The 25,765-nt window shown below is 46.0% G+C and overlaps 1 protein-coding gene across 6 annotated transcripts in view; it reads left to right on the top strand.

Moving 5' to 3' along the window:
* The first annotated feature begins 9 nt into the window (after positions 1 to 9).
* ARHGAP17 (Rho GTPase activating protein 17) overlaps positions 10 to 25,765 on the top strand; it is a 61,231-nt gene continuing 35,475 nt past the window's right edge. For all 6 annotated transcript variants that reach the window (XM_069869970.1, XM_069869975.1, XM_069869969.1 and 3 more), the window contains exons 1-4: positions 10 to 127; positions 19,829 to 19,868; positions 23,778 to 23,882; positions 24,713 to 24,789. In XM_069869970.1, coding sequence (XP_069726071.1) covers positions 75 to 127; positions 19,829 to 19,868; positions 23,778 to 23,882; positions 24,713 to 24,789 — 275 coding nt within the window. In that variant the 5' untranslated portion in view covers positions 10 to 74. The remainder of the gene's footprint in view (positions 128 to 19,828; positions 19,869 to 23,777; positions 23,883 to 24,712; positions 24,790 to 25,765) is intronic.

Genomic DNA, 25,765 nt, shown 5'->3' with positions numbered 1-25,765 from the left:
GGCGGTGGTGGCAGCGCGGGCCGGGGCGGCGGAGTAGGGGGGACCCGGCGGGGACCGGGGGTACGGCCGCCGCCATGAAGAAGCAGTTCAACCGGATGAAGCAGTTGGCCAACCAGACGGTCGGCAGGTGCGTGGCGGCGGGGGGCGGGCGGCAGCACCGGGCACCGCGGGGCTCCCCGAGCGTCGCCTCCTGCGGGGGAGCGGCGCCTGTCAGCTCGCACCGGGGAGGACGAGGGAATGGAGCTGTCGGTGCTTGAAGCCCCAGGGAGATCCTGGTTCTTGGCTCCTGCCGGTGTCCGTGGGTCCCGGGAGAGCGCTCCCCGCTGGGAACTCGCCTCTTTCTGGGGGGGGGGTCATGGGCGTCGCTGCCAGAGTGGAAAGCAACGAAGGTCTCTGAGATGGGGATGGTGGGGATGGGGAAGCGCTGGAGGGGCCTGTCAGGGGGACCGGGGTCTGTCAGGGGATTGGGGAGGCAAGGTGGGGGCGTTGTCATGGGGCTGGGGAGGCTCTCAGGGGGCTGGAATCTATGAGGGGTCTAGTTGGGGGCTGTCTGTCAGGGGAGTTGAGGTCTGTCAGGGGCCAGGGAGGTGAGGGGGGAGGCTGTCAGGGGAGGAGAGGCATTCAGGGGTTCCCCTGAGCTCTCAGTTGTTTGCATGGTGCACTTCTTCTCTGGGCTCTTTCGTTTCCGTTGTTGCTGTCTTAATATTGAATTATTTGAGCTGTTTCTCACTCTTTTCACATGCTTCAAAGCATGCACCCGCTGTGACTGAGCTTTACCACAGGTAGTGTCAATCTTGACAGTGTAATGGCCATCCCTTTCCAGACCTTAGAGTCTCGGAAGGTCTTTAGCCTGGTTCTGTGGAAACCAATCTGTGCCCAGATCGAAGCGCCTGCCTGCCGCACTTCCCTGTGTAGAACAACTGATGCGTTTCCAGTGGGGATTGGTGGTTTCCCACCCAGAAACTGTTCTCTGCTTTTAGTGGAAACTGAATCTGAACAGATGTGCTTGTACTGAAAATATGTTGTGTGTTTTCTGTGTTTATACCCTCATGGCTTCCAATAACTCAGTTAATAGTGTTCTGTTTTCTTTGGGGCCTGCAGATGCATAAACAGCTCAGGCGTGGCGGCTGGGCATGGCTGAGCAGTGGATTTTTAATAGGGCGTTTGTTTTGCTATAAAAGAAAGCAAGACATCAAACCAATTTTCTGCCCCTTCATCCTTGCTTCATCTACATTAATGGATTCATTTTACCTTGTCGGAGTGATTATCGGCATGCCCTTTGTGCCTGTGTTGGGCCCACAGCTCCAAATGCTGAGTGGAATGCCAAGTAATCCGCACAGTGCTGGGTAGGATAAACACCTCAGCTGCCTTCTGCTTCAAGGGAGAAATCAGAATCACGTCTGGAGCGCTCTTTGTGGGCATGTGTGGGCTGGGAGGTTCGCACTGACCTTTGGCTGCGTGTGGCTGAAGCCGGTGGAAGCCGTGGCTGTCAGAGCTGGGTCCCTGCGGAGACTCCTGGGGTGTGGTTATCTTGTTGATTATTGCTCTCTTGGCCAGGTCGGCTGCTGGTGCCGTGGCAACTTGGCTAGAGCAGTGACGTTTTCTGGTGTCACCGAAATACAGACAAGCACCTGTCATTGTTTTTCACTAAGAACTATTTAAATGGCCCAGACTCATTTGCCTTTATAAGCTTAATATTGATAGTTTAATTTGAACTCTGTTTATGTTGTTTTAGTTGGTGCAAAATACAAGCACGTCCTTACTGGTTCTGCCTTTGCTTATAAAGTGGTTTTAATAATGAAGCATCATGAGTTTATTGTATGGATTCTTTACCCAGGAACACAGAAATCTTTCTGTTAATTGCATAGAGGTGAGAAGACTCTGAAGAGTGAAGGGGATCATAAAGTTTTGACCAGTGCTTGTTGCCTTTTCCCCCCACAGATTATGTCCTTGTGTTTGTAAGGGCTCCGAGTTAACCACGCAGACCGTTTGTGGGGTTGGTGTGTGTGGCTGTGTTAGCACGAGGGTGTACAGATGCTTTTCCTGCTGGCCTTAATATTTGTGTCTGTCCAAGAAAGAACAGCGCTCATGTAGTCTCTGTAACTTTCAGCACTGAAAATCAGCATTTATTCTAGTGGAGCTCGGGAAGCTTTGTTTACAGATGTGATTTGGGGGTGGGAGGGAAAGAAACAGGGCTCGGGAGGGTTTTGGTGGCTTTGGCACTGTGTGATTGCCTGTATGTGTGGTAACTGAATTATTGAACTGAACTGGTGAGTATTTAATACCACCAGTAGTAGCAGTAATAGTTTGACATTTATCTGGTTCAGCTTGCCATCGGTGTGAATGATATTGCCTTTCTTAGAGCTGTCTGCTGAACACTGGCGTCTGTGGCCTTGCACCACAGACATGTGACTTGAGATCAGAGAAGTAACTTCTGAGCATGAAAAATAAGAGAAGATGGGCAAGAGCTTTGTTAGAGCAGAGGCATGATGGCATTTATGGGGAGTCCGTGAGTCTGCGTGGATGGTATTACATAGACTTATGAAATACATGTAGGAAATGAATTAGAGGGGATTAGCTGAGTGGAACAGGATTCCACAGTAATTAATAGATGTGCTAAATATTTTTCAGCAATTAACTAGTGGATGTTGTTGAGTGCCTTTAAACAAGTATTGAATCTGCTGCCGAGTGTTTTATTGTTCATGTATTTGACAGGTTTGTTCTAATGTTGCAGTGTGCAAGCAGGCGTTTCTGCTGAGGGGAGCAGCTCCAGCTCTGGTTACCCATGAAGTGAAATATCTATTGCTTGTCTCTAAACCTGGAGGAAAGGGAGAAATGAAACTGTTTTGCCTTTTGCTAGGGCCGGCAGCTCAAGCAGCGGCTGCTTCCCCAGGCTCTCGGAGCGTGAGCTGAGAGGCTGGGACCAGCTCTGCTTGGGAGGCAGCATCAGAGTTTCCTCAGGGCAGCCCTGGCTGGAACAAGGGGCTGTGAACCCCAGTGTGGATTGGTTCTCGTGTCATCCTGAGGGGCTTGCTCTTCATGGAGATCATTTCCAAGACGCAGGGATGTACAGGGAGCCAAGGCACAGCTTTTACCAGGAAATCATTAGTTCCATGTGAGCTGAATTAATGCATCAGTATGAACCAGCAGCTCGACTGTGACAGACACACAGCTAATCACACAAAAACACCAGTGCAAATCTGACTTGGTTTTCAGCTGCCTCCAAACTCCAGGTAAACAGCTGGAAACTTTTAGTTAGGCTTAAAAAAGGGGGATTGGAGGGAGTGGAGAAGGAAAGAAAAACCTTGGTTGTGAACTTGATGACTTTCAGGTGCCCTGTGATCCTGAGGGGCAGTGTGCTGCAATTGCTTCTGATGGATTTGATGTGCTTATTCCATTAAGGTTTCATCTGATATGAGGACCAAGGCTTATGCCCGTGGCTCCTATGTCCCACAGGTTTCATGTGTGCTCTGTCTGGGTAGAATTCCTTGTGAAATGGGAGTTACGGAATAGGCTTTCGTTGGAGAGGTGAGGCGCTGCCGTCCCTTGCATGCGCATAAGCCAGTCCCTGTTCTAGCAGAGCAGCTGTGTGTTGGGTTCAGAAATGGGAAGGATTTCATTGTGTGTGACAACAACAAGGTAATTCTTCAGATATCAGCAAGTGCTTGTTTGACGCTTTCCATGCCCGTTTATAAATTATGAAGGCAGACAGATTTTGCTTAGAAGCTCGGGAAGCTTCTGCTTTACAGCTGCAGTCATCTCTAATGACAGTAAACGTTCAGAGTTGTTGTCATTAAAGGCTTTCAAATGATGCTCTAATAAGCATTTGAACTCCTTAGCTGAGTAATTCGTAGGAGGAATGAGTCCACAGAGGTGTTTGTGTCATGCTGTTTACTCACAGAAAACCAGGTTGGTAATTAATGACACTTGTTAGGCTGCCTAACAGTTCTGTGCGAGTGCCCCTGCCTCTGGGGACACAACTGTTGCTGTTGTTCCCATCAGTGTCTTCTTTCAGGTGCAATCGATAGAGCGTTGTTCGGATCAGAAATTGTTCTAGGCAGCTGGTCTGGAAAGCGCCTTTCTGGGGAAGTCCTTGAGGATCAGAATGGATGGGTAGGTGGATGTACTCTAGGAGAGCTCCTATGCCTGCCCCCAGGCTGTGACAGTCTTTTAAACCAGGGACCATCAGTTCTAGCTAATTAAAATCTGGAAGACACCACAAACTGCCTTGGAAAGATCTTCTTTTAATGCAAGAAGCTAAGTTACTGTAGCGTCTTCACTGTTTTTTTGCTGTTTAAATGTGACCTCTTGTACACAAATAGGTTTTTCCAGGCCCCGTACCCATGGCGTTACTGTGACTCACCAGGAGTATTTGAACATCTCTTTTAATAGCTCATGCCCTGCCTAAAAGTTACTGTGCTGAGCTATATTTAGTATTTCTTCAAACCGCTTGGCAATCTGTAAGTCATGTTGGAACTGGCCTTATTGTAACATATTACATTAAAGCAGTTATGTTAAAATGACTCTTATTGATGATTGTGTGCAGTAAGGAGCTACCTACATTCTGCCAATTTGTTAACCCTACAGTGCCATTGAATGTCAAAGAAACACTGACTTAATAATTTTCTAGTTCTTCTGTGGAAAATAAAATTAGGTATGACCCCAGTATCTGAAAATGTCTGGCTCATGCAAAGGTCCTTTTAAAAAAGTGAAATCTGACAGGCATTTGCTTGTTGGCATTGGTGAGGATATTCTAAAAAGCGGTAAACAGCACTGAAATGAGTTTGTTTTCTGTGAGCAGGGAGAGAATCTGCATTGTGCTTGATCTCGTGGGTTGGCATTTGTCTGCATCTGAGTACGGGAGAAGAAAACTCTGGTTCCAGTGTTTATAACAGTTATCTCAAACATTTCCTGTTTATCTCCAAATGAAGTTCGAGGTCTCTTTAATTAGAAAATTGACTGAGATCTTTCTGGGTGGAAGATTAATTCACTGACAGGTTTAAAGAGCTGGCGTCGGTTGAATCAGGGGAGATCTGTTTTCCTGAGCGTGTGCGGACTTTGGGACTTTGTGTAACTGCCGAGGTATGATTGGAACAGCCCGTGTGCAATGCCGAGGCAGTGGCACGCCGGTAGGAAAGGGAATGCATTCTCTGGACATCTGCGCGGGAGCAGCCTGGCGAGCAGGAAGACACCAAGCTTTATTTTGATGGAAACGCTGTACAGCTTCACGATTGGTTTGATACCTCCTGGGCTGCAGAACGGGCTGTGCACTGGCACAGAGGTCTGCACAGCTGAGTTCCCATCTGAGACATAAGCCAGAAAAGCACTGTTACCCCTGTACCGCTGCCTCTCAGCCTCAGCAGTATCAACAGAGTCTCTTGGTATCTTGCATGTTTATCTGTTTCCTGCACCCTTTGGGGACTGCTGACACAATGTAATGCCTTGTGTGGCTCGGGAATCTGATTTTCCCAACAGTACAAACTTCCAATTATAGAAAAACTCGCAGCCATTATTTTTTCAGTTTGGGGCTGCTGCCTGTGGTAAGACTTGGCACTCATCCGTGGATTTGTGACTGCCATTAGCACAGCAACAAATGGAATAGCACTTGGACATAAATTGTGTTCAGACTGTGCTCTAGGTCCAGTTTTGTGAGCATGTATGCGAGCTGCATTGATCCATTTGCCCTTCAAAGCGGATTGCTGAAGCCAAAGGAAAAACTACCTGGATTTACCAAAGTTGAGGACCCTGGGGTGGCTGGGAGGCTGAGTGCCCATGTTGCCAGTGGGAAGGGGCGCTGCTGTGCTGGGACCCCAGGAAAGAGGAGAGACTTTGTATTGTGAGCAGATGGTTAGGAAACAGGAGTGCATTTGGAGCTGCTTTTGGGTGTTCCCTCTCAGTTTGGTACAGGCAAGCGGTTTGTCAATATCTTTAGTTCCTCAGGGGCCAAGATGATCTTGTGTCAATTAAAAGTCTGTGTGCGTTGCAGTGTGGTGTTTGCCAGAAAACCCCTGGTTTAAACTTTCTGGGTACGAGTGCAACATGAAGGAGTGCTCTTACAGGGGCAGCAGTGAGGTTTAAATTCATGAGTAAGTGTCTGCTCAGCCCTCAGCCTAAAAAGCCTCATTACTTGTGATCTGACTCCAGACCACATGAAAACCTAGGAATGCCTTGCCCTGTCTGTGTCTGCCTTGCCTGGTGTCCGGTGGCCAGGAGGAGATGTCGCGGGGCGGGTGCAAGGCTCAGCTATCCCACGGCTTTCCCCATGCATGTTCTCAGGGCTGCCAGCTGGGTCGGGCTCGGGAGCTTCTAGAGCCAGAGGTGCCCTGTGTGGCTGAGGTCTGATGGCACCAGGTGTGTTCCTGTCCCTACAGTGAACGTGCCATCCTTGCTAACGCAGAGCTCCACCTTACCAAACAGCCAGGAGGGTGTTAGAGCTGTGGGCTGCTCCCCTGAAAGCCCGGATTTTGATAGTTTCAACTATTTGTTTACAGTGTAAGCGAATCATATGGGAGAGAAATGTGTTTCTTTGTGCCCACAGTGTGTAGGGATGAACTCCTGGATGTGTTACCTTCTTTTCCTGAGCAGTGCAGGTGAAGCTTCTGTTTTTTAGCTGTACCTTACTGGATGCAGAAAATGTCATTCCAACTTATGCAAATATTTCTGGTGTTCAGTGTTGAAGAATGACTTGTTTTAGTTGTGCTAAATCTTGTTGACTTTAAGATACCTCAATAAATAGTTTGCCTACTAGTAGAGACCTGGCTAAACCCTGTTGGTTAGAAGAGAAAAGGTGTTAAATAGCTCTGTGGCAGCCGTTTATGTCAGCTGCTGAGCGGACAACAGGTGAAATGCTTGAGATTGACGTGGCAGAAAATGAAATTGAGAGACTTCAAACTCGAGGAATTGGGGAAATATTAATTGCCCTCTGTATAGACACCCTCATTTCCTCTGGCTAAAAAGTAAAACATTCACAACACAGATGTGTGCTGTAGGATGTGGGGTAGCTTGGAGCATCCTGGGCTTCCTGCTTTGCCAGGGGTCAGGACCGCTTGCAGGGGTGAAGGGAACTTCTGCCTCAGGAAAGTACCATCTTAAAATGGTAAATAAAATGCCCTGTTTCTGTGCAGGGATTCCTCGGATGTTTCCCAAGGTTTGGAAGGATCTGGGACAGCAATGATTGTGCCAAACCTGGCGTGCTTTGCTGGTGTCACAGCTCGTAGCCAGAGCCTGAGTCACCATCCCGTCAGAGCCGTGTGGCTGCCTGGGTGAAGCAGACAGGGAAACAGGCTGAGAGAGCAGGAAAGAATATATTGGGGTGTTAGGTGTATCCGGGGTGGAAGTTTTGGTATCTGACGTAACCGCAGGGTAATGGAGTTAAAAATACACTTGAATCGGGTTTAGTGCAGCTGCTCCATTGAAGAATCATAGAATCGTTTGGTTGGAAAATAGCTTTGAGATCATCGAATGCAACTGTACCTGTCCACTGCTAAACCACATCCCTGAGCACTTTATCTACTCGTCTTTTAAACACCTCCAGGGATGGGGACTCAACCACATCCCGGGTCAGCTCTGCCCTGGCGCTCTGCGAGGGGTGTCAGCTCTGCCAATACTTGTCCATATAAACAAAATTGTCTTGGTATCACCCTCTTTGTGGGTGAAGCTGTGATTCCGTGATCCAAACTTGATTTGATGGTGGTTCTTTAGAGCAAATAATTTTAATATTGGATTATGGCCAGAATCAAAATCCTAAAATAGTGATGATTAAATCTGCCTAAATAGCTAGAAGTGATCTAAGGAGCTGTGTCAACCTGATGCTGTAATGCGATACACTTGGAACTGGTGAAAGCAAATGTATTTCGTAGATACTTGCAGGGTATTTTTAGTTTATGAGAATGGATCTGTGACCAGAACTTCTCTCCAGAGGTTGTTTTATTGGGAAAGGATAAAATACCAAATGGGCACGATCATGTTACAATATGGGTAAATGGAAAGTGTCTTAGTGTGTCAGAAATGTTTTCTGTTATTAGGCACAGTTTCCAGAAAGAAAAGTAGCTCTGTTTTAATGGTGTTGGGTTTTCCTTAAGGCAGCAATGGTCTGTCCCCCTTTGCTGAGGCACAGCTCTGATCCTAAACCTATGGGAGCTAAATAATGCAAACTCACCTAGGGGAGGCATGGCTGGGCTCCAGTAACTCAGAACCAGGCAGCCTCCCAGCAGCTGCTGACATATCAAGTGATTTTAACAGATTACGGTGCTTGATTACCTCATTTTTTCAGGGCTGCTTGATTGTCTGGTGTTGAAAGCAAGGCTAAATTTGATCCTTGCTGCCAGTGTTATGCTCACGGCAGCACTCGATGTTAAAATAGGGAACTTTTGAGTGTCCTTTCTGTCTGCAACATTGCTTTATTGACTGAAATGAACAGGTTGCCCAGAGCAGTGGTGCCTGCCCCATCCCTGGAGGTGTGGGGCTTGGAGCAACCTGATGGAGTGGAAGGGGTTGAAACTGGATGGGTTTAAGGTTCCTTCCAACCCAGATCATTCTATGATTTTGGTTACAATTTACTCCTAAGGAACCAAATAGCCCTAAAAGCTTTGAGTTTGTAGTCACTATTCCATGTATCTCATGCTTAGGCAGTCTTGCTCTCACAAGAGGAAAGGAGTGCTTGGCCATACACGCCAGTGGGCTGAGGTCACAAGTTCTTCTCAGTGAGGTGGAGCCTTTTTTCCCCTGACACAGATTGTTTTGTTGGGAAGTTAATTGCATTGCAGGATGACAGGAACATCCTGGAGTGACTACAGCAGAATCAAAGAGCCGGGGATCTGCAGAAAATGAATATGCAGGTCAACCACATCAGCTTTCCGTGAGAGGGATCCATGAAGGAGGAGGTTTTTCCTTCTTTCACAAGTTGTCCTGTGCCAGGGGGAACTGGGCTGAGGCTTTTGTATAAATGTACACTGGCTGTGTTGCATGTTTCTTGAGATCCCAATGACACTCCCAGGGTGCGGATTCCTAAAAGGAAAACTTGGAATGGCACAGAAAATGTAGGACAAGCTGAGAGCTGTTAACACTGGTGGGACATGCACACACATCCTTGGTGATGGAGTTGAGGCTACAAAAGACTACTTTAGCCAGCATGGGGAAATTAAGTGACAAGGTTGGCCCTTTTCAGAAGGTAAATCACCTTGCATACAGATTGGAAAGTTGTTGTTGTGGTATGGCTTTGAAAAGTACGGCCCTTTATTCAAATGCCAACTTCTTTCAGCATCTGTGGACTAATTATTAAGTAGTCAATGGAAGGAAATGTTAAGGCACCTGATTAAAATTAATTTTCCATAGGAAACAGCGGAAAGGTAGAAAGCAAATGTTTTCATGCAGAACAATAAATGCGGGAGCTAAACTGTTGCAGGTTCTCTCTCAGCCAAGCATTTGACTGGTTTGTCTTGCTGGGAGCCGATTCCATATGCAGATTAAGTGTCCTGATCTGATATTTTTGTGGGAATGGAACAATAGTCTAAAGTAATCCGGATTTTGTAACAGCAGGCCCAAGTGTGTTTAGAAGCGCTGTGCAGGTTAAGAACCCATGATCGCTGTTAATCAGGCTCCTGGTTCCTTCTCAGAAATCCAGGGATGGAGTTAACTTTCAGTTTCATGCTAGAACAGCAGAAAGCATGGTGTGTGACACATGCAGGGCGGCGTTGGCGCAGCTCTGTGTGTCATCTGCATTAGTACGAGCTTGTGCACACTGTATCCAAGCAACAGGAAAACACATCTCCATCCCAAGCCGTACGGCCCAGAAACTGGATGAGTCGCCTCCATTGCCGACTGATTGTCTGGCTCAGGGCAGAAACTCACTTTCCTGACGGTGAAACGCAGTAAAGGACTCTGCCGTTAATTGTTAATCATGCTGATCAGAAAATCAGTGCACAAGCTTCATTGTGAAATAGGGATTATTTCTTATGCCTACTGTTTTGTCACTGGGCTCCGAGCCCATGTTACCTCTGGTCCCTAAATCCTCTTATATTGTTTTTACTGTTACTTCAAAGCTTCCAGCTCCTTTTTGCTTTCTTAGTTTCTATTCCTACTTTGTGGTTCTGCCTTTTTGGTGTTTCCTTGTTTTGCTTTGCGTGTTGATTCCTTTTGGTTCCTGTTCAAAGGTTTTCTCCTGCCAGCTTTGTTTATCCCTGAACTGAAAATAGCCCTGTCTGGACCATGAGTTAAGTTAGAACAGCGTTACCTTTGGTGAAGTGTTCAGTTTGGGGTTGGGGTTTTTGGTAGCATGTAGCTGGAGTGTCCTGCCAAAGGGCAAAAAGGCAAACAAATATGCAAAAACCGCCAAGGATTTTGTAGCAGCTTAGTGTATTTTGCTTGTTCCTGTATTACAGAGTTTTCCTTTTCAAACTCTGCACTGCAAAAAGCTGGTCCTTGCAAAAAGCTGGTCCTTGCAAAAAGCTGGTCCTTGCAAAAAGCTGGTCCTTGCAAAAAGCTGGTCCTTGCAAAAAGCTGGTCCTTGCAAAAGGTAGTGCTGCATCTTCATGTCATTTCCAGTGACTTGCAGTGCAGGATTTCAGGGAAAAGAACTGCCAGAGTTCAACAGTATCTAGAGTTGGCGGGGAGCCTGCCTGCCCTGTGGCTGGCGTGGGAAGCGGTGCCCTATTGGAAAGCTCCAGGGATGTTTGAGGGAGTTCAGTGGGTGTTTGCCTTTCTTCCCCTCCTCAAATATCAGAGAGTTCCCGTGTCAGCAGTCGGTTTGGCAAGGGGACTGGTCCTGGCCAAAACTTGAAAGTTGCCAAATCCACGTGTAGGGAATTCCTGAGCCGTTCTCTTCTCCAAGAACACTAGCTGCTGCTTTATTCCTGTGGTCAAGAGGTCTAACTGCATCATGCTCCTTCAGCCAGGCCTTGCTTCCCTCCCTGCCCTTCCATTTATTCCCTCCCCTCCTTTGTGCTTGCACAGCTGATCTCAGTGGTAGAGTTAATCTGACTGGGAAATGGAGTTCCTGCAGCCCTGTGAGTTGTTGACCTGTGGAGATGCTTTGCCAGTCATGGGAGATGCAAGAGCCAAGGATGCAGCAGCGAGGACACAGCAACTTCCAGCAGCTCTGCCAGCTGATGCCACCTCCGCATTCATGAAATCTTGGCCCAAGGACACGGTTTTGTGATCAGCTTAAGCTGATTCTAAGTAGCTGCTGTTGCTGTAAGGGGCAGATTTCCCTCTCCCTGTCCAGCCTGTGCTGGTGCCTGGGGACTGCAAATGCTGCAGCTGTGGGTCGTTTGGGAAGAGGGCCAAAACAACTGGAAACCAGTCAGTTCTACTGGATGTAATTCCAGTCTGAGCTGCCTGTGACCACTGCTGGTGCCAGGGAGGGACAAGAGCACCAGGAACCTGTACCTGAGGTTTGGGGAAGGGAGTCTACTTCAGGAGAAAAGTTGTAGGGAAGCGTGTGAGGGAGGAATCCAACATTTGCTCCTTATCCTGGTGGGGACTCCTGTTGGTACAAATTCAGGCTGCTGTGGAGGGACAAGGTGAGAGGCAGCCGGGGAAGAGAGGTGGCTGCAGGCTCAGGGACTGTGCCTGCTGGGCCAGGTTAATTTTCAACCGGACCTGGTGCTCAGGCTGCAAGTGCCACTGGAGCACTGAGGCGACAGGGGAAATTCCTGCTCTGACAGCAGCTGCCTTTATGCTGGCACACAGGGGTTGTAAAATTGCACCTTAGATTAAGGAATAACAAATGCAGTAATTATTTGGGTTGCTTTCTGCTCTACTGCCTCTTATATCAAAATGATATCCAGCTTGTTTAGATAAATTTATTGTACCTAAGCAAAAGGTTGTTACTGGCTTGGAGGAGGGAGAGACATTGTGTGAAAATAAACATCTTAATGTCAATAAATACTGGGCTGGTAAATATTAAGGACAGGTCTTTACCAAGAGATTGTATAAAGTTGTTTGTAGCCATTCCTTTATAAATTATATTAATAAACTGTCATGCTTGGGAAGTCCAGGTTCTATAGCAATGTCAAATAGAGTGCAAGTATCATGAGAAACGTGAATTGTAACACTTAAAGGGGAAAAGCACTGCATAGAAAATGTGTTCTGATTTGGTAAGTGGATAAAGTTTCTTGTGTAACTTTGCTTTGCCTTGGGTTCCTTGGGGGATTTTAATTGCTGAATTGTGGCAGCTCAGCACAGGCGTTTTTACTTGGGGAAGACCCATATGATAGGTTTCATCTTGACTGGACTTTAGCATTTAGAACTTTAAGCAGCACTTTGCATTTCCTTCTGACAGTGTTGGTACTTTCACAAATGAAATAAACTTTTTTAAAAGGAGCCAGATGTTGGTACCTTTGAGCATGCGCTGTGAGGGGAGGTCTGGCTTTTTGAAAGTCCAAAGCAATGCAGGAAGAGCTTTACTGGCGAACTCTTTGTTCATGGTATTAAGGTTAGTGATAAGTACTGGGTTTGCTGGGACCGAAGTCAACTGGAAGCACTTAATTGTAGATTTCTGTTTGTATCCAGAAGCTGAAAAGCCATCAGACTCATCAGAGCCTGCTCACTGGAACACTGCTTCCTCCATCAAACAGAACTGCTTCGAATCTGGTTCTGCAGTTAAACCACACTTGTGGTTTTTTGCTCTATAGAAGGTTCTGCTTGAATTCATCTCTGATTTGCAGTGCAAATTGGTTTAATTCTGAAGATTTAGTGTTAAGAACGTTGATTTTTACAAGGAGGGGATGGAGTTCTGGAGGGTAGGGCCTCACCACAGTGCCTGTACCTCTGAGAGTGGCCCTGAAATAGGATTTGGCTTGAGCTGTGGTGGTACTAAATAGCTCCATTTACTGCCTCGCTGGGGAGAGGAGCCTTGGATCCATTTTGCTTCTGAAGGAATTTCAGATTCCCTAATGCAAACAGTCTGTCACGGGCTTCCCTGCAACTGCAGAAGAGCTGTCTGCTTTCTCTCTAAGATGATTATCTGCCTAATGCCTGGCCTGCCTTTAATTAAAGCAGGCAGGCTTCATTCTTCAATGCCGGATGGTTGAGATTACAGAACAGATCAAAGCTGCAGCTTTTAGATTGAATGACCAAGAGAAGTTTGATGGAGAAACTGAAAGGAGCAGAAATCTTCATCCATTTAGTGAGGCCTACATTGCAGTTTTACAGCTTCCAGGGTTCTGGAGATAAAGATCCCAATTAATGAAATATTCTGGTGCCCTGGAGGTGGGGCACTTCCTGCATGAGTTAAAACTGGAATCAGAGCATCACCTCAGTGTGGAGACTGGTTCTGCACCGAGGAGCTTCCTGGGGAATGGAGCTGGGGTTGTCTCCTCCAAATGTTCCAGGGAGACCTTAGAGCAGATTCCAATACTGAAAGGGGCTCCAGGGAAGCTAGGGAGGGACTCTTGGTCAGGGAGTGCAGGGATATGACGGGGGGGAATAATTTTCAGCTGAAAGAGGGGAGGTTGATCATTCTGTGATTCACTGAACAGCAGCCTTTGAGTTCTGCTGCTGCCACTAAGGAGTCGGTGGCCACAGGATTTACGGTGAAAGCAGTTTTAATAGTTGTGCAGAGGTTGACATTGTTAATTTTTGTGAAATACAGGGATAGTAGGCAAACTGGAGGTCTCACTGGTGTGTGTAGTGAGTTGTTTTGCTGCATATGAAGTAACTATTGCGAACAGTGACTCTTGTCTGGCAGTTAGGCTGAAAGGATTTAAATGTTAACTTGTAGGTTGGAGTCATGCTAGTTTCTTTTGAAAAAATTCAACCCCGTTTGTCACCTTGATCCCAGCTGAGGATCCCAAACGTTATTTTGCTCTCACTACAAATGCTGGAGGATTTATGGAGGAAAGTCTAAAGGGATTTGCTTGAAGCTGTGTGACAACATGCCTGGTGTCTGCCGTGAGAAGTGTGCTTGGCCAGCACTGATTCTGCTCTGGCTTGTCTTCAGACTGCTGCACAGGTGAAACCAAATTCCTGCAGGATATCCACAATGCTCGGTATTGCCACTAGTTGCCAAAGGAAGCAAACTAAATCCTTCCTAATAAAGTGGGTTTGAAAAGTCACCTTTAATATTTGCATTTATTAAGGCTGCAGTTGTAGGATTTGTGCTTTCCAGTCACACAGAAAGATCCTTTAATAAATTAAAGATCTCAGCTTCTGAAAAGCATAGAGAAATGGAGAATCTGAGTAGAACATGGGGGTGAGAAATATGTGTTAGCACCTCCACTTTAAATTCTGCTTCAGGTAAAAAGCCTGGCTGCCCAGGAGGAGGAAGGGGCAGGGAAACCTTGACGTGTTCTGTGCTGGAAAAGAAGAGACTCCCTGCATTACCTTTATTTCCTGAAATCAGAACCAAGTGAAAATTAAGGAGAATACTGCCATAAATGGTGATTTATTTCATGTTTGGATGCTTACCACAGCAGGCACTTAAGTGTGTGGGATACGGCACTTGGGAGTCACTTCTCCTGCATCCTTACTGGAAGGCAGTACCACTCTTGTCTGTGGGCTTGTTCAGCCATTTCGGCTCTTTCCCCTAATTGAAATGTTCACTTAGTTTTAAAATTATTTGACGTGTTTGGTAATTAGGTTCCATAAACTTGGATTATAAAATACAGGGGTCATGCAGCCTAAAAAGGAAGCCTGTTGCGGAACTTAGCAGAGTGTCACATTGGGAAAAACATGCTGATATTCCCAAAACACCTTGAAGATGTATTTACTGTGAAGTCTGTCTTGGTGAGTGGTAAAAAAGCAAACCTTTTAGAAAGGAAAATGTTATCTAATTCTGGATTCCTTGTTTTGGAACAGAGCTGCTGATTCTTTCATTTTTCCTGGCAGCAAATCTTCCCTATTGTATGTGAAAAGCAGGCAGGTGCTGCCAGCCGGGAGAAGGTGCTCTGAAGCATTAATTGGTCAGCAAAGCTGGTCTGGTTACTCCTAGTAACGTACAAATGCTTTGGTTAAGGAAAACCAAACAACAGGGAATGCTGGCTTTGGCTTTGTCTCATTTGGGTGCATGTCTCCTCACTTCCATTGCAATCTTCCCAGAGTTCAGGAACGCAGGCTGGTTGTTCCATCATGAAGCAAACTGCCCTCCTGTGGCATCACCTCCCATCCGCAGTGCTGGAGTCGGGGTTTCTGTTTCCACTTTGACATCTGAACTGAGTCACTTGTTCTGTTGGGAATGTCCAAGTTTTTTATGGCTCTTCATGTCAGGTTTGCTCTTGTTTCTTCCTTGTTAGCTTTTTGGGAGTGTAAAATTTCACTAGTCATGGAGCCTGGACCAGCTTTGGAGGTCAGTGCTGATGTCCTGGTGGTGTGCAGGACCCTGCTGTGAAGCCAGGGAGATCTCAAATATTGTTTATATGAAGCTTTATTTTTTGTTTAACTCTCCAGTGCTGATTTAATGGGGCCTCTCCAGTTCGTACATGGAAATGCAAGTTCCTTCCCTGTGTAAGTTAAACACTTTTATCTCGGGAATTCTCTTCTGCTGTTTCCAGATGTAGAGGGGACTTGTGGCCTGCAAGCGTGAAGGGGCTGTAGAGCAAAAAAGTGCGGGGACCAGTTCTGAACCTGTTTTGTGATGCCATTCTGCCCCCCCTGCTCACAGCTGCCCTATGCAGGAAGCACGACAGAGCCCGACACGCAGGGCTGTGCAAGGAAGGGCCTTGCGGAGAGAGGGAAAAGCATGTTCTATTAGGAATTCTCAGGAACCTGTCTTTCCCAGGGATCCGCTTCGTTCTTGCTCCCAGGGACTGCTGCCAGTCCAGCAGCTATTTGCTGTTTATGCAGCTGAGCAGCCTGTGCACAGAGCCCGGCATCCCTCAGCCTGCTGCTCCTGCTCTGCTCCTCCTGTCTTCTGTAGAAGGTGTTCAGAGGATCCAGGCTGGGCAGGTGCCCGTTTCCCTGCCACCTGCCTGTGGATCCGACCATCCAGGAGTGTAGGAACAGCTCCTGCCCTGCCTGGGTGCAAACTGGCATGACTGGAGCTCATGCACGGGAGGAGCTGGGACAGTGGGACATGCTTTCCCCATTAGTAATGGCTTGGAGGGACCTTGGTTTGCAACTGGGAATCAACTGTTTGGACTGTGCCGAGTTTAGCTGCTGGGAATGTAAACAGCTGTAGCTGCTGTAGTCTGGGCTTTGGAATCGCAGCTTGGGACAGGCTGTGTCTGTGCTGTCCTGCGGGGGAGCTTGCAGCAGAGGGTCTCCAGGCTGGAGGCCAGCTCCCAGCACTGATAAAGCCCTTGGGAGCACCCTGTAGCTTAACCTCCAGCTCTTCATCGGCTAGTGGATCCAGAAGGCACTGCTGCCTCATTGCTTCATGCTGCCAGCAGATAAAACACACGTAAGCCCTAATGTGAGGTAAAGACAGAGCTTTAAGTGGCAGGGAAAGAGAAATTCTTATTTTCTAAGAATTTGCTACAGCTCTAATTAGTCAGCAGAAGGAATTAGCGTGCCACAAAGCTGCAGTTAGGTGTGGGCTTTAAACCAGTAGTGCCTGTTTGTCAATGCAGACAGAGGTTCCTTTGATGGTTGTTGCTGGTTCTGCAGGTGCTGGCCCAGTGAGGAGCCAAGCTGTGCGCTATTGCCAGGCTGTGTTTCTGTCTCATGGCTGTGGCCACTGATAAACAATATTATTTAGTGGCTCTTTCTTGGCTTCCTTATTAAAGGTGGAATGTGGGCCTGCAGGAAGGGTGAGGTCTTCCCTCCTGCGTTTCCGAACCTGACATCGTCATCATCAGTGGCTTTTCTAAAGCCGCACAGGCCTGGGGACGCTGTCCTGCTGCCACTGACAGCTGTGGGAAACATCCCGGACTTCAGAGGAAAAGATCCAGATTTTCAAGCTGTGACTTTAAATCTTTGATAAACCAGTCAGGCATATGAAAAGCACTGAGGAGAAAGACACAGGAGTTGTTTTATCCTTTGTATAATAATACAGAATCTGTGAGAAAATATATTTTTAAATGGGAGTGAAGTTCTGCTAGCTCATGGTTGAGCCATCGCTGCTTTTCACTCTGATATAATTGCCTAGGAAAAAGAAAGGGAAGGAGAAATCAAACTTAATGAGTCTAACATTGTATGGAAGCTCCGCTCTACTGCTTGATGGTTTTAAATTAATGTTGTGGCTAAAGCCACTCAAAAGCATCCAGTAAGGTTCTGTTGAACAAACGTATAGAATAATATCAGTAGGAGCGTAGTTTCCTCTGAAGGTGATTTCTATAACATGTATTTTGTGATTCCCAACAGCTACAAGTCAGTTACAAAATCTTACTTAATTATTGCTGCACAGGTGGGAAGAATTCTGCAAACTCTGTGTCAGCCGCTGCTGTTGTTATCAGCAGCTCTGGTTTTAATGGTGTGTACATATCCAGTTACAAGCACTCTAAATGTGCTTAGAGGTTGTTTAGAATTAATGCCAGCTGTGGTGGCTGTTTTGCTTCCTAAAGCTGCTGGGGAGCTGAAGTCGTGTGTTCTATTCTAGGCTGTCAGATCTGCCCTTCTGTGGAGTCTGTCTTGTGTCACGTCCCTCTGTGAGCGTGCCCCATCCAGGATGGATGCACTGCCAGAACACCTTCATCTGATCTCTTTCACTGAGCCAAATCAGGGACCAGAGCAAGAGGCAGGACTCGGCACAAGCTCCGGTTGCATCACTGAGATAGCAGTTGCATTCTTTGCTTAAACAGATTTCTAGGAAAGAGGAGGAGACCGAGACCTGGATGTATGTGAGGCTGGAGAAAGTGGCTGCTCTCCCATTGATTTTGCTGTCATGCACAGCCAGTCCCTGTATGCCATGTGTGTGGAGCTGCTGCTGCCTTCCTGCTGTTCCAAACCACCCTGGACAGCCCGAGTTCCCTGGGTGCTGGAGCTCCATAGCGCTGCCGTGGGCACCTGCTGGGAGATGCTGATTGCCGGAGCTGGAATATCTGAATGTGGCTGGAACTGCACGTAGCTCTTCTTAAATACCAAAATTAAATCACTTCCAGTTGGCTGTTTTGTTTATTGCTGTAGGTGGAAAGTATCCATTCACCTGCAGAGAACCGAACTGAGAAGACAGTGATGTTTGAACCCAAAAGCCACGTTAGCCGTGGTAAATGCATCCTGTTCTTCATGAAGGGCATGTTAGCTATCCAGTTCTGCTGTATAAATAGAGGTGCCTTGTCTCTTATGCAGGCTGAAGGACAGAAAGCTCTGTCTGCTCAAGAATTGTGTGTAAAATGAATACAGCACTGGGTTCCTACAGACCTGTTGAGTAGCTCTGTGTCCTTCTACCATATCCATTACCCGAGGTGTGTAGTAGTTGCCACTTGAGAGCAGATTAAAATCTGTTTAAGATGTGCTGCTCTTACTGGAGTGTTCTTATGCTGTCATGCTTCCATATAATTTCTGGTGGGTTTTTGCAAGAGTAAAAAAAGTAATTAAAAAGAAAAATCATGTAATTGCTGTCTTAAGAATTCCAGTCAGACACAATATTTCTATTTGTGGAAGAAAAGTTTATCAAACTTGTATGTGTTTTTGTAAGCAAGTAAACATTACAGTGCTGGCATTTTGGGTTGCTATCCAAGTATTTCAAGGCTTTTGTCTTAGTCTCCCTGGAGTTTTGAGGGTTACCATATTCTGATGTTTAATTATTAAACACCTTATGGTTCACAAACAGTTCAAGCAGAAAATGTGCAATGCGTAAATGTGAAATGCAAAAAAAAAACCCGAGGCCCCCAAACCTAAAGCAAGTAGACATTGTCTCTGGAGGCATTTTGTGTGTTTGGCAGGTGAAGCCTGGTCAAGAAAATGATCTTTCTATGCATGACCAGTCTCGCGTGAGATTATAAACACATTAGGACCAGAAGGAAGTCGGTGTAGCGGGTGAGGAACCCTGACAGCAGCTGGGGAACCCTCAAACAGGAAAAGAGAGCACTGGAGTCCCTCCAAGTCCTCCGTGGGGACAGACGTGGAGGAACAGTGAGCAGCCAAGTAGAAGAGATCACGGGTAAACTAAATCATCTCTCTCTGGTTTATGGATCTAGCAAAGGTGGGATAAAGCTGTGTGATAGGAAATGAGTCAACACCAAACAAATCGGTGTCAACATTAAACAATTGAATGTTGTGGGGAAGCTGGGATTGGAAAAAGATGTGGAATTGCACATGCTTGTATGCTTTCAGTATGTTTCTAAGGACTCATTAGCATTTTGGCTGGCACTGTGGGCATCAGGTATTTTTCAGGGTAGACCTTTACTGGGAATACTGTTAACTTCTGGTGATCTTTTTAAGTAGCAATTCTTTTCTATTGTTTTAATTCTATGGAATTCAGTGAAGTGAGGTAATGGGAGATTTTGGATGAATGTTTTGTGCCTGTAAGAGTAAGGCGTTCAGGCTGCCACTGATTGCTGGTTGATAAAGCTCTGCAGTGCTATAAAAAGCTGCTGTTGGCTCTACTGCTCTTCTCATGTCTTTATATTCCTTTACATTCAGGTGCCTTGCTAACGTTACCTGATTAACAACAGGGAGTGAAGTTCAAGTTGCTTCAAGATCTCTTTGTACTCAAACAAAATTACCTAGAGTTCCCGTTTGTTTTGTGCAGTCTGAAATGTCCTTGATTTGGTGCAGGGGTTTCATGCTGTGGGATGGGGACTCTGGGAACACCAGACACCCCGTGCTGGGCAAGTCAGCTGTGTTCACTGTGCCAGGAGTGGGTGCTGCATATGACATCGTGAACATGGTGTGTTTGCAGCAGGGGTTATCCTGAGATCGTGACTTGAAATGGGTCTGTTGGAAGTGTTGCAGCAATCGTTGACCCTGAACATGCTCACAGTCTGACAGTCTCTCTTTTTTCCTCCCCTAGGGCTGAGAAAACAGAGGTGCTCAGTGAAGACCTGTTGCAGGTATTGTACACCGCTAATATGTATTTTTCAAGTGCTTCTTGTGAAGTTGGAGCTTTGCAAGTTTTGTGGAATACCTACCGTGGGGGAAAACCCCTGCATGTGGCAGGGATGAAAACAAAGATGGTTTTTGCTGATGTCTTAACATGTAAAAAAACTCCTATTTGGGTGGAGAAACTCAGGTACTTCTGTTTCTGACTCCTGCTGTGTGGCTTGATAAAATGAAGGAGGAAGCAACTTTGCTCTTAATTAGATAAACCAGCTTGTTAAGCTGTGAACCATTAGTGCTAATGACCATCTAGCCTGTCTGGTGGGGGAGGATGAGCAGGAGGAAACGATGACTTGGCACAGCTGGCTTCTATCCCTAGTTCTGTTTCTTTTGAACAGGCCAACTCAGTCCTTCAGTGGCGGAACCCCCAATGCCGTTGCTTGTGAGCAGATAACTGTCAGCATTTTCTGAGTCTGGAATTGCTCTCAATAAACATACAAACACTTCTTCTTTACCTTGTGCTGTGTTCTCACTTGTGTCACACTGACATTTGATGCGTTTGCACACTTATGTTTTTACAAGTGCGCCATCGGATCAGACCTTGCTTTCATGGTGGGATTTTAGTTACTACTGTTATTTGGGCAAGGCTGACTAATTACATGGAATGAATCTGACTACAGACTTGTTCTACATTTACTTCTATTTCCCATCTCTCCAGCTGTTCAGATTGCAGTGGAAGATGACAGATCTGTCAGCCTTAAAACCTGAATTCAGCACAAATAGATGAAGTCATCCTGAGCAATGGTGAAATGAGCTGGCCTGAAATGTTTCACCCTGCTTTCCAGGGCCCTGCTTTGTTTAAACCATAAATATTGCACTGTAGCAGTTTGACAATGCCATTTTTTTATTTCTAAGGAGACCTCTACAATTAAGTGGCATAAAGGGTGTTAAACTACCTTGAGAGCCCTCAGGGGCTAGTCTGTTTTCCTGGTTAGCTGCAGAACAGAAACAAGAAGTGAAAGCCAAAATCGCTGCTGCTTATTGCCAAAAAAACTGTTGCAAGCACGGCTTTCCCAGGGCAGAGCAGCCTGGCTACACCCGAGTGGAAGAATTTACTCACTTGTTTGTTTGCTCATGGGGGCTTGTGGAGGGAGGGAGGCCCTTATCTAACTAAGGAGCTTAAAGTCATGGTGCTGTTCACTTTATAAACGTGTCTCACAGTGCTCTCTTTTATATTTAGCTTTAAGACAGGATCGCCGTAGCTTTTTTCTGTTCTCTGAAGTGTAATGCTCCGTTTCAAGGGTCTCTGTTAAATCTGTTCCTGTCTGAGGACAAGGAATATATTTCAGTGCTGGAAAGGCTTCCACAATAGACCCAGTTTCTGGCATACCCTTGCAGCATATAATAAAGCAGTTGTGCGGTGTTTTGTGAGCTGTAGATGCCCTGTGGGTACAGACAGCGTGGCCCATGGGTCACATTTTCAGTTCAAAGGTGGCTTAATGGAGATGAATGTCCTTCATGGCTTTCCTGACATCTTTGAACTGAAAAACAGATCAGAGGAGAGTACTTTATTGTGAAGATTTCGGGTCACGGTCTTCTCTTCTGCCCTTTGAGTTTGGCTTTGGCTGCCTGGAAAGAGGCTGTCGGGATGTGTTGGTTCCGGAGTCTTTCTTAGGACCATAAGGCATCACACTTGGCTGGCAAGGGCTGTGTAAGTCTGCTGGGGTCTGAGAGATGGTTCAGCTGCAGGATGTCACCGTGTTTCAGATGTGGAGGTAAACCTGTGCTCAGTATTTTTAGAAGTTTTTACTACGTGACCAAGCAAAAATAAATGTTTCCACAAATAGTGGATGGTTTGTAACGTGGTGATGGTGTTTAGAATGTGATGGTGTTTAATTTTGAAGATAATATGACAGAAATAATCCTCTTAACTGCAGCAGCAGACCACAGACCTAACCTCCTCGTTCACATGGTCTTCTTTGAAGTGGGCTTAATTCTGAGCTTGTTGATGTATGCTCTGTAAATAAAGCAGTACCCTGTGCTCTCAGAGCAGTCCCCAGATGGTTTCTCTGCACCTTGCTCTACCCCAGCAGATCTTTACTAAGCTTTTTGAGCACCTGAGCTTGGATTCATCTTGTGGCTGTCAAGCTCTTGGCCCCTTTAGTGCCTGTAGGCAGTGAAACTTCAGTCTTCTCACTTTGGTCCTTCAGCTCACCAGCCCTCCTCTACTGGTGGTTCGCTTTGGACTTGCAAAAATCAAAAGTTCCTTCGCTTTGGACTTGCAAAGGCCACTGCTGGGTGGCACAGCCCTGAGGCTCAGCTTGGGGTGCTTCTCCACACTGAATTGCCATCCCTTCTTCTGAAAGGGAGCAGGGGGCCCAGCCCTGCCTTTGCTTCTGCATTCAGGGCAGGGCTTCCGCGTCCAGTGGTTCTGTGCTGATCCTCACCAAGTCCCTGCCTGACCCGGCCTCCCTCTTCTGGCATCTTCTTCCTCACAGCTTCTCCCAGCCCTGCACCCCTGAGGCTCCTCTTCTGTTGGATCCACTCTCCCTTTTAGTATCTGTAGGTTTCATTAGCTGCTCTTCTTGGGACCTAATTGCATCCTTCTGGCTGTAACTGCTTTAGGAATATAGATTTCCCATCCCAGTAGTGCCAAATAAACCTGCAGGGTGGAAAAAACCGTGTCATTCTTACCTGGATGTGTGGCATTCTGAATGAGAAATCTTTAGCTTCTTGTGTTCATTAGCACACAGCAGGCTGCCTCCTGGAAAAAAACTACAGTTTATCTCCTGCTTCAAATCCAAGTACAATGCCCTTAACAAACACTAACATGGGGCATAAGAATTCAACACTGAAATTATTGCTCTGTCAGCTAATCTGTGTTTATGATTGCTAGGAAAGCTGGGGAGAAATATTCCCCTCCTGAAAATGTAACGGGAGTGATTTTAGAGCTGTATCCAAAACTGGAATCTGTTCAGATTATTTCTTCAGATGAAGTGTGATTTTTTTTCCTTCCTTGCTTTTTAAATAGAAGCCATTCCAAAGGGCCTCCTTTTATTCTTGGTGAGTCATCAAAATGCAGATAAACCACATTCTTTTGGTGCTGTGCATAGAGAGCTCAGTGCTGTAAGCACTTCTGTCCTGGGGCTCATCACTTTGTTTGCTTTTGGTGTTCTTTGAAATAAAATAGTCCAAATTCCTTACTTTAAATCCCTTGAAAGAACAGGTTTTTATGGATATCTTTGTCAAGTCCACAGTCTCTGTATTAAGCCATGTTTCCAATATACTGTGATAAACATATCTCTTATTTGTGCATTGCTGCCTATTTTTTTCACTCCACATCTTTTCTGAATCCCATTAATCTCTCCCTGAAAATATTATTTTGCTTAGCATGTAGGAGCTTTGTCCTTGAATTTAACGGAGCAGGAAGCGCTATGGGAAGCTTGTGGTACCCAGGCTTGGCCTGGTGTAAAGGAGCGGCCGCGTGTGTCTTTAACTTCTACTTTACAAGGTCACAAGGGAAAAATTAGACCTCTCCCGTAATTTTCTCCCTATCTTATAGTCCTGGATATCTGCATGTGCCATTCATCTCATGGCAAGTAGCAACCCAACTCTTTTGCTGAGGCGAAAGCAGGGACAACATTTTCCTCCCTGTTCTGCTCCCCAGTGTTGTGAGCACTGCGACCACAGATTAAATTGCTGTGCCCCTGAGTGGGGAAAAAAGCAACTTAAATCTCTTTCCAAGCATTTTTGCTGTCAGGCACTTCTGCGAAGCATCTGAACTTCTTGTAAGCTGTAGAACTTGAGAAATGTGCAGACAGAACTGTGTAGTACAGGAGGAAGATTTTCTGCTGAGGCCAGGAAAATGACTTCTGTTTTTTGTTTTGTTTTCTCTTCCTCCTCTCACCCCTCCTCCCAACTAGATCGAGAGACGCCTTGACACTGTGAGATCTGTTTGCCACATTGCACAGAAGCGATTAATCGCCTGTTTTCAGGGCCAGCATGGGACAGATCCCGAGAAGAGACATGTAAGTAGAGTGGCCCTTTGGCTCATCTGCTGAGACTAGCGTGAGTCTGGTCCAGCCATGTAAATACTGGTCAGCTGCTCTGCCTCCCTCAAATTGTCCAAGAGAAGGAAAACTCTGTAAAATCCTCACCTGTTGTCATTGTTTGGTAAGAAGGCAGCTGTGATCCCTCACCCAGGTACAGTGGCAGGACCTTGGAGTGCCTGGGTAGTGTCAGGACACTCACTCATTCCTGCGGTGTGCTGAGTGCTTCCAGCTTTCCTAGGAGCTGGCTGAGGAGAGGAGATGCTCTGCACCTCTGATCAAACTCCTCATATTTTGAGTTACTGTTGTGCCCTCACGTTGCCCGTTAACTGTCAATTGTTTTCTGTACGCATTTGATTTCTGCCAATCATTAGCAAAGCTGTAGGTAGGTTTTGCTGAAGTGTTAGAACCAGAAATAATTAGCATTCAAGTTTTCATTTTTTATTGAGTAATAGAGATGGTCTGAAAACAGAGGCACACAAAACAAACCTCTGCAGAGAGACAGACAATCAGCTGGTTGCTTAGATCTCAAGTTAAAGCTGTTTGCTCGTCTTCCACAGTATTTGAGGTACATTTTGGGCCAGTCAGTCCAACCAAGACTGAGCTGAAAGTGCTTTGCAGAGCGTCTGAGAATGAGAAGCTTGAGGTTTCAAATTTTGTGACTTGGCGTTTTCTTAAAAGTCAAAGAATGAGCTGCACATGTGTAATAAAAACCATATGGAAGAAGATAAGATCATAGTGGGAATGTACTGGGAAAGCTGGGATGGGTAAGTAGCACCAGACTAAGCTCTGTTCCTTCTCTTCCATAGAAAAAGCTTCCTCTAACAGCTCTTGCACAAAATATGCAAGAAGGGTCTGTCCAGCTGAGTGATGAAACTCTGTTGGGGTAAGTATTTAGCTTAATAAGCTGCAGTCTGACATTTTATTGCCTGCAGGGCTCTAATTAGAGACTTCGGGTGCATAAAGACATTTTCAATCTAATGAAACTAATATTTCTAGATTCTTCTTCTAATCCAAAGAGAGACAAAGTGAGCAAGCATTTCTGCTTTAGTGGTTCTGGTGGCAAGTTTTAGGCTTGCTCTGGTTTGTGTTCCAGAGGATTCAGCTTCTCTATTAACTTAAAAGCTTTTGAAAATGGCTTTTCTCCTTGTGCAGTAAGATTCTCTCCATCTAAAGTTTAAAATTTATTGTAAACACTGCATTCTGCAGTTTTGTGTTAACGACTTAAAATAATGCCAGTTTGTGTTAATGGCTTCTAGCTTAAAATAACACCAGTTTCCTTATACTTACAAAGTGCGTATTTGCAACTTAGAGGGAAGTGGCTGACACAAATGCACATCAATATATTGAATTCCTCAAGCAAATGTATTTTCTCGTTGCTGATGGGAATTCTAACAGACGTGATGTAGAATGACCTTAAAAAACCTTATGTGCATTCTTATAAGCTGTTGCAGGAGATTTAAAAGTGGATAAAAATCTTAGAGGATAGGGTTTTTCCTTAGAACAAGCTTAAACCAAGGGTCAAACCATGGGTTTGGAAACAGAGGCTGATGCATGTGTGATTGCTTAGTGTTACCATGCTAAGACTTTCGCATTAAAAGGGCTTAGGAGAAAATGAAATACTGCATTGAGCGATTTTCCTGCATCTGGTGAGATGGCAGGATGGGCTTTGAAATAAATGCTGGCTTCCCTGCCTGTAGGAGCAGTTTAATCACCCAGCCTCCAAAAACTCTGCAATGGTCACGGAATTTCACAAGACAAGGATTTAACAACACTCCTTGCCTCTCCCAGATTTGCCCAGGATGGCCTCGAGCAGTCTGGTTTGATGCCATTCAATAAGGCCTTGCTTTACACAACACAAA

Source organism: Phaenicophaeus curvirostris, chromosome 16, assembly GCF_032191515.1.
Source record: "Phaenicophaeus curvirostris isolate KB17595 chromosome 16, BPBGC_Pcur_1.0, whole genome shotgun sequence".
NCBI classification, from domain to species: Eukaryota; Metazoa; Chordata; class Aves; order Cuculiformes; family Cuculidae; genus Phaenicophaeus; species Phaenicophaeus curvirostris.
This window is presented reverse-complemented; position numbering and strand designations above follow the sequence as displayed.